The 8,789-nt window shown below is 33.8% G+C and overlaps 1 protein-coding gene across 2 annotated transcripts; it reads left to right on the top strand.

Annotated features, from left to right (window-relative positions):
* The first annotated feature begins 1,476 nt into the window (after positions 1–1,476).
* LOC130507114 (methyl-CpG-binding domain-containing protein 2-like) lies at positions 1,477–3,240 on the top strand. 2 transcript variants are annotated; one of them, XM_057001823.1, is made up of 6 exons: positions 1,477–1,636; positions 1,830–1,902; positions 2,014–2,315; positions 2,405–2,458; positions 2,542–2,690; positions 2,901–3,240. In XM_057001823.1, exons 2-6 carry the CDS (start codon positions 1,852–1,854, stop codon positions 3,014–3,016), a joined length of 672 nt encoding a protein of 223 aa, XP_056857803.1. In that variant the 5' UTR covers positions 1,477–1,636; positions 1,830–1,851; the 3' UTR covers positions 3,017–3,240. The 2 variants fall into 2 exon arrangements, with proteins under 2 accessions (XP_056857803.1, XP_056857802.1); XM_057001822.1 differs by having other exon boundaries at positions 1,830–2,315.
* The last annotated feature ends 5,549 nt before the right edge of the window (positions 3,241–8,789 follow it).

The raw sequence follows: 8,789 nt of genomic DNA, 5'->3' as shown, positions 1-8,789 counted from the left end.
TGTATTAAATAGGGTTTTCACTGTGATTGATCTAAAATTAGTTACAAATTTTATTTTTCGGATAACAAACTATTGTATTTAGCCAACAAAAAATATATTATTTTTCGTTTCAACTAACATAAGATATTATTGTTTATTATTTGTTCACACATAATAAAGAGACACGTTAATATATATCATAAATTATTCATTGTGATAATTAATAAATTTAAAAGTTAAACACTAATAGAGAAAAAAAAACTAATAGAAACTCAATAAATTCAATTAGTTTTTCTGAGTTTACAGTTCACTTTTATTAATCATGAAATTTTATAAAAAAAGATAAAATTTATCTTTGTGAAATTTTTTTTCCAAAATTTTGATATTTGTGAAATATATATAGTACATATTGTAATAAAAGTAAAGTAGTCTTTTTAGTGCTTTATTTATTAAAACTTATTTGAAAAAAAATATTATGTTATCGAAGAGTAAATAACTAATGATCTTTTGCACTAGAAATTAGTAAGAACAAGTGTCACTGATACAAATCATTAGTTATACCAAACTGGTTTTGTCTTGAAATAAAATATACTCCCTCCGTTTTATATTATTTGTCGTTCTAAATTTATGCACACATATTAAAAAAATATTTAATTTTACTTATTTTCAAAACAAAAATACTATTATCAATATACCTAATCATATATCAACCAATAGAAAAACAAAGTAGAGAATATTATCAAAAAAATTTGCATTGAAAACCGAAAACGACACTTATTTTAAAACGAAAATTCTACTTTAAAACAACAAATAATTCGAAACGGAAGGAGTATTAGGTGTTCTCGTTCCAATAACATCATGTGGACTTCAAATATAATTAATGAAAATACAATAATAATTCTCATATATATGTGTTTTTATTTATTAGTTTTCTCAATTTCGTTTCGAGTAAACTTTTACTTAACTATCATTGAACAAGGTTAAACTAATAAATAAAAATCAGTATACTTAACTATCATTGAACAAGGTTAAACTGATAAATAAAAATCAGTATAATTTCAAGATTGACGGTTCCATCCAATATCACTACGGTGGAAACAAAATCAGTCCTAACATGAAATCTGCCATATCCAAAAAAATGTTTCAAATACACGAAAGATTTCGAAAAAAAATATGAACACAAACTAGCAATCCTTACTATACAACAATAACGAATAAATTCGAATTGCCTCTTAAAAAATATTTATGAAAAGGGAATTATAATATTTAGGAATAAAAAATTGCAATTGAAATAGGTAGTCAAAGATATTGCCTTGTTTTTGTCTGAAATTTATATTAAAAAACAGGTGAGATGCAAGTTTTATACAATGAGCTAGAAAGAAACATAATCCATTTATGCTAACAAATCTTTTCAAAACAAGTGATAGCATCAAAAAATATTGACTGTAACATGTCTTTTTAAGCTAACATATTTATGCAAAAAGGGAATGAAATCATTTTTATATTTCTCTCTCTTTCTTATTTATGTCTCGACAACAGCACCCAACAAATCTAAAAGCAGCTCTTGTTCGAATTGGTTCCCTGAGATTGTCGGATTATCAAAAAATCTGTAGAGGGAGCCTCCCCGGATTCTCTCTGAACCCCATCTTCTCTTCGTGTAATGATCCTTCTTCTTCTTCTCCTTAACGATTTAATCTTTCGATGATATGTCTACGGATCTTGTCTCTCTTGTTGGTTCCATTTACATTGTAATTTTGAATGAATCTGTTCATGCTAGGGTTTCTAACGAACGAGCTGATTCTATCTTATCACTGTGTTTCTTTTGCATGATGTGAACTCATTTATTACAGGAGGCTGTTCTGTAATTGAGTTATGTCGTCGCAGGCCAGCCATGGAAACGAACCGAACAGTGTAAACGAGGAAGTAAGTGTTGCCCCTTCCTCTGCGAGCGTGAATCAGTTGGTTCTTTATGAGCCCAAGGGGAACGATACTGAAGAAGAACCTAATAATAACCAATCTCAGCCTTGTTCGCAGCACAAATCACAGTGTCCTTCCATTGGGGCTTTCACGGTCCAGTGTGCGACTTGTTTCAAGTGGAGGGTAATGCCTTCGATGCACAAGTACGAAGAGATAAGGGAACAGATTCTCGAAAAGCCGTTTTACTGCGAAACGGCTTGCGAGTGGAAGCCAAACGTGACTTGTGATGTCCCTGAAGATATCTCTCAAGATGGAACCCGTGTCTGGGCTATCGATAGGCCTAGTATCTCTCGCCCGCCCACTGGCTGGCAACGCCAACTCCGGATTAGAGGTGAAGGCGGTACCAAATTTGCTGATGTGTAGGTTTCTTTCTCTCCTTTTTGTTTATATAGTCACAGATTAGTCTTGTAACGTTATTTTTAATTCTTTTTTTTTTTTTATCTTTCAGATATTATGTTACTCCTTCGGGCAAGAAGCTTCGATCCAATGTGGAGGTCCAAAAGTTAGTTTTGTGATGATTTACAAATTTTGTTGTTAGTGTGACATATAGTTAGCACCCTAATAAGCTCATTCACTGGCTTGCAGGTACTTGAATGAGAACCCGGAATACATAAGTGAAGGAGTGAAGCTTTCACAGTTTTCGTTCCAAGTCCCGAAACCTCTGCAGGAGAACTATGTAAGGAAGCGCCCAGCTCGGCCAATAGAACCAAGTGACACCCCTGCAGCTATTGAAGGTATGTTTCCCCCCACCTATATCAACTGTTGCCTAAGTTTTGTTGAGAGTTTTTATAAGGAAATATCAGAAAACCCACATCCTTTATTGTGTTCTTTACAAACCACTTACACCTCAGCAGCTTCATCTTGATTTTTTTTTGTGTGATAGTCTCAGGCAATGTACTCAAGGAACATTGGTTAACATTTTGGTTGTTTTGTTTTCTTTTCAGCTAATCCACTCGGATTCGTATCCCCAGATGCTCAGACAGCATTGCAGCCAACCGAGCCGGGACTTTTCGATACACCACCCTCGAAGAAGGCAAGAATATCGGAGCAATCTAGCTAGACAAGACTCAGCTATCCCTCTTTGTTCTTCGATGTAAATTGGGAGTATATTTTAATTTTTTGGGTTGGGTACATTGAAGAAATTGAAGAGGGACATGTGGGTTAGCTTGTTTTGTGTGTATTATCTATTTAAACTCCTCTAATAGGCAGAAGATTCTTCTTTTGTTACAAAGTTTCTGGATACTCATGGAACTTATTTTAGTTAATGTTTTTATTAAACTCAAACTTGATAATTTGCCAAAGGTAGGTTTAACTGAATTCACAAAACCCCTAACCCTGATACCTGCATATAAAAGGTCTAGATAGCTTTAGCAAAACATAGAAGCAAGTGATTTCCTGGGTGGTTGCTTCTTTTGTTTCCACCCGTTAGTGATCATGTCATAGAACATATTTTCTACAGCTTTGAAATGCTTCAAACCTCTCTAAATTGAAAAATAAAATATAACTTCTTGAAAAAGCTTAATAACACTTGAAATTGGGGTCTTGTTTACTGTTGGTTTAAGTCTGTTGGACTTCTATAACTCGCTAGCTTTGTGTCTTCTAATATCTTGGTCCATCATCAGTGATATCTTTCAAACACACTTGAAACTGTAATCACTAACGAGTACCACAGCACATTTCTGGTGGGGAGGCAGCGGTAACAAAAAAGGAATACATTGGTTTTCATGGGATAAAATGTGCACACATAAAGAAGAGGGAGGTTTGAGCTTTAGAGATCTACAAGTCTTCAATACGGCTTTATTGGCAAAACAACTATGGCGCCTAATAGACAAGCCAGATTGTCTATTTTCGAAAGTGTTTAAAGGAAGGTATTTCCGAAACTCTCATCCATTGGATGAACACAGATCTTATTCTTCCTCTTATGGGTGGAGAAGTATCTGTTCAGCTAGATCTCTGGTTAAAAAAGGGCTAATCAAAAGAGTTGGAACCGGGCAATCAATTTCTGTTTGGAATGACCCCTGGATCCCAGCTCCTCGCCCGAGATCAGCAAAACAAAAAAATCAAGTTCAATTTTTGAACCCATCTTTAACGGTGGAGGACCTCATCAATCCACTCGATAGAACCTGGAATGTAAACCTCCTCAATGCATACATACACCCGGACGATGTTAAGATCATCAGAGGTATGGCACTTAGCCGGAATCATCGGCCTGATACTTATGGCTGGGCATTTACAGAATCTGGAAAATATTCGGTGAAATCAGGATTTCGAACGGAAACCTTATACCCGGATAGGGAACCACGGATACCGCCGTTTGGACCAAATATAAAACCTTTGCTCGCTTTCTCCTGGAAATTAAAATGTTCACCTAAATTGCAGCATTTTATTTGGCAAATACTATCCGGAACATTACCGGTGTACAAAAATTTAAGGACACGTGGTATTGAGTGTGACCTTAGATGTAATATTTGTGGAGCTGAGGAAGAAACAGTCCATCATGTTTTATTTGAGTGCCCACCAGCACTGCAAACATGGGCCTTATCTAGGATTCCGTCTCCCCCGGGACTATTTCCCTCAACATCAGTTTTTTCTAGCTTGGATTATTTATTCTGGAGGTTACCGAAAGAAGTGGATTCAAACTATTTTCCTTGGATTATGTGGTATATCTGGAAGAATAGAAATAGTAAGATCTATACAAATAGAAATGGGAATCCTCAGGAGATATTACGGATAGCGGATCTTGAGGAAAAACTATGGACAGAAGCACAATTATTGCTACCGGATCCTCATGGTAATGTTCAGTCTACCACCGATTGGCAATCTATGGGTACAACAAGGGTTTGTTGTGTCGATGGATCTTGGAAGGAAAAAGATGTTTTTACTGGACAGGGGTGGTACTGCCGGAAAATGGATTCAGAGGACAAGATGATGGGGGCAATGAATCTCCGACGTAGCCTATCTCCTTTACATGCAGAATGTGAAGCGCTGATTTGGGCAATGGAGTGCATGAAGACCCTGCAGTTCTCAGATGTAGTTTTTGCGACGGATTGTTCTCAATTGGTGAAGATGGTGTCCTCACCCGAAGAATGGCCAGCATTTACTACGCATATGGAGGAATTTCAACGAAGTAAGACTTTCTTCCCTAATTTCAAGATCCGACATATTCCACGGGCGCAAAACACAATGGCGGACAAGCTTGCTCATGGGGCAAGGAGTTCACCATCAGCTATGTTATATGTCGATTCGAGTCCTCCGGTTTGGCTTTCTGAACCGGTGGAAACTTGTTAGAGTAATTTATTGTTGTCAAAAAAAAAAAAAAAAAAAAACTGTAATCACTATGTCAGTCGTATTAAACGCTTAGCATCATCCGTTTCTGAAAACTCCTACGCATACATGATGCGTTAAACTAGTCAAGCTTTACACCTCACTTTTAAGTCTTTTTAATATACATCAAATAGTTAAAAATCTATTGGGTTTTTATCCAACTAGTACAAATAAAGATGTATGGGAGATGGAACTCCTTCTGAACTTAATATAAAGCCTTAATATCAGTGTGCTAACTCTGATCAATTTAACTCTTAACTAACTTAACCTACAGCTGACAACAAAACGTATTTTAGTTAAAGTGGCTATTTAGATTTTAAATACATTAAATACGTTAAAGCTGACTGAGAGTTTGAGATCAGAGTTGGAAGGTGTACCTTGAGTCTGTTTGCAAGGAGCTTTGAAGCCACCTTGTAGACAGCAAGTGGCAAATGATGGGTCGGAATTCAGTGATCTTTTTTGCATTAACCTTTTCCGGAATCAGAGTGAGGATAACCATCAGGTTTTAGAGATTTGTTCTTTGGGAGCAATAAAAAAACATTCTTGATGTCAAGATAAGTGACTGGAGCTGATAGAACAGAGATGGCGTCATCAGAACACCTGACTTGCTAATAGAAGAAATATCCGCTGGAGTTGCAGATGTTTTGGGGTTGTCACCACCAAGTAGACACTGAAATTGATTAATAGCATGATGCTTGATTTCATCTAGACTGTCTATGACATTACCATCAGCATCCAAAAAAGGTGAATGTGGTTTTGAGTCTGTCTCGCTTTGATAACACTGTATGTTGCTTAGATCTCAGATGCATAATCCCCTTGTTGTGAACACCTTTTTGATAAGAATCTATGCATATCATGAACAGATTTCATCTCTTAAAAGGGGATATAAGTTTTGAAGACTTATTTATGTTTGCATCCATATGAAATTTCTACTAGTATAATGATGATTTAATAGGGTTACATAAGCAAGCAGAATGAGATGAAATTGTTTTTGCTGTCCATTCATTCTTTGCAAAAATGGCAACTGCAATGCAGTGCCGTCCCTAAATATTTGGAGGCCTAATGCAATATAGAAAATTGTGACTTTTATGTATATTTTTAAACAACAAATATTTTTAACCTTTTCAAATATGATATATCATGTTTTTTTTACATAGGAAAAAATGGATTTAGTTTTATTCATAATATCTGTTATGAAATAAATTAGGTTTGTAGTTGTTGTATTATTTACAGGTTTATATTAATTATAATAAGTTTTTGAAAAATATTGATAACTAGGAAAGGTAAAAACACGATTATAAGCTCAGCAATGATTTTTCTTATAAAAAAAGACTAAGAAAATATATATAAATTATTAGAAGTTTAAAGGAATAACAATGAATATAAGATTGAAAATCTTTATAGTTTATCTAACTAAGTCTTCAAACACATCATGTACATATAAAATGAATCATCAATTAGTATTTAGTTTATACATGAATTAATGTTTGTGGCCCTAAAGTTACTTAAACTAATTGTGGCCTAAAGCTGAAGCTTCAAATGCTTTATGAGAGGGACGGGTCTGCTGCAATGATTCCATTATTCCTGTAAGTGGTCTCGACCACCAGATTATGTTTGTTTCTATAGAAACCAAAACATGGTTGCAATTGGAAAGATGTGTTGTGATAATTTTTAGTAACATGCATGATAATTGCGGAACAAGTGCGGTGCAGTTCTAATCATAACAAAAACATATAGATATATAAGTATATTTAGAAATTTTTGCTACTATTAACTGCGTGATCCATCACCATTCAGACCTAAATCCTGTTCCAATATAGCAGAGACCTAAAAGCTATCATTAAGCTTCTTTTAGTGAAGTAACAGTATCACCAGAGTAGAAAGGCATATATATCAAGCCAAGGCACGGTGATTGTAATTCTTTTTCACATTATACTAACAATTACATCTAAGATCACAAAGAACAGAAAATTCCGCGATCGCTGTCACACATCATAGCTCCAAAACATGTTCTAATTAAGAGAACTGGTATGTTTCTTAGATCTAAAATGCATAATCTCCTTTGTTGTTAACACCTTTTGATAAGATCTATGCATATCATGGACTGCAACAATGGTAATCCTTCCGTTTTCTTTAAGTGGTCTGGAGACTCTCGACCACCAAGATTATGTTTGTTTCTTTGGAAACAAAAAAAAAAGCTACAATTTGAAATACATATTATTGGTATGGTGTGATTATGTTTGGACACTATTTTACATGTATTCCTAGGCTATATGATTTCTTTTAAAAACATTGTGATGTGATTTCGTTAGTATTCCGTCTTGTTACGATAATATATTCATGAATTTATAAAATTCACACAAAATATATATATTATATATATACTCCCTCTGTTCATTATAAGTGTCGTTTTAGACTTGTGCAGACGGAATAAGAAATCATTTAATTTTGCATTTTTCAATATAAAAACATCATTACCGATATAATTCAACCAATAGAAAAATAGAATGGAGAATAAAGTTAATAAATTTTGCATTGAAACTCTTAAACGACACTTATTTTGCAACGAAAAAAATTTCTCTAAAACGACACTTAATATGAAACGGAGGGAGTAGTAAAATAGTACATTCGGTTCTTTAAGTGGTCTCGAGACTCTCATGATATTTCTACCTCCTTTCATAAATAGTACATTCGGTTTTTATTAACTTATATATATATATTATATTATATATATATATATATATATTTCAAAGTTCACACCATTAAGTTTTATTCATAAAAAACAATAAATTATCCAATACTATCAATGTAAACTATTTAATATGAAAAAAAAAACTCAAATATACATATGTAATATATGATTGTGAGATTAAATTAAAAGTAGCAATGCATCTCTCTTCAAAGATTTAAGTACAGTGGATTTGATTACCTTTTTAATACCGTAAAATACAAAAAAACTCTATATACCTATAAATGTTATAGGTTAAGTCCTTGTATAGTAGTACAATTTATTTGAGTTATTTTTTCAAATTTAATAGTTTTTAGTGTTACAAGATAAGTGTTGAAGTTTCCGTAAATAAATCTTTATAAGTTATTGAAAAATATATATTCATTACATGATTGTAGAAATCACTAATAAGTCCTTATAAAATAATACATTAAGCTCACAGTAAGATCACAGGTTTTCTGAACGATAAAACATTTTCCATACACAAAACTAATATCATCAAATTGGTTGGTGTTTGGGTAGTGTAAATCCAATTCCTCGCCCGACATGGCAGAAACTAAAACTAGCATTAAGATTCTTGAAATAAAGTAACAGTATCACGAATCGGGGCATAACGAGAGAATGAGAGATCACATGATACTAACATATAAGATCACAAAAGAACAGAAAATTCTCGCAAGTGTATACAATGAGAGTCACCATTATGATCGTCTGTGTCCATCAAATCGTTTCATCCAACTTTTTTTTTGTCGACTACTCATCTTCATTAGATTAAGTGGTG

Source organism: Raphanus sativus, unplaced genomic scaffold (assembly GCF_000801105.2).
Source record: "Raphanus sativus cultivar WK10039 unplaced genomic scaffold, ASM80110v3 Scaffold4038, whole genome shotgun sequence".
Classification (NCBI taxonomy): domain Eukaryota; kingdom Viridiplantae; phylum Streptophyta; class Magnoliopsida; order Brassicales; family Brassicaceae; genus Raphanus; species Raphanus sativus.
Note: the sequence above shows the minus strand (reverse complement) of the source record. Positions and strands in the feature narration are given on the sequence as shown.

What these genes read in the sequence shown, in the direction of transcription:
- LOC130507114 (XM_057001822.1), top strand. Translation starts at nt 1,852, where the DNA reads ATGTCGTCGCAGGCCAGCCATGGAAACGAACCGAACAGTGTAAACGAG. An exon ending in GGTACCAAATTTGCTGATGT is followed by an intron (nt 2,316 to 2,404) that starts GTAGGTTTCTTT and finishes TTTATCTTTCAG; the next exon opens with ATATTATGTTACTCCTTCGG. An exon ending in CACCCCTGCAGCTATTGAAG is followed by an intron (nt 2,691 to 2,900) that starts GTATGTTTCCCC and finishes TTTTCTTTTCAG; the next exon opens with CTAATCCACTCGGATTCGTA.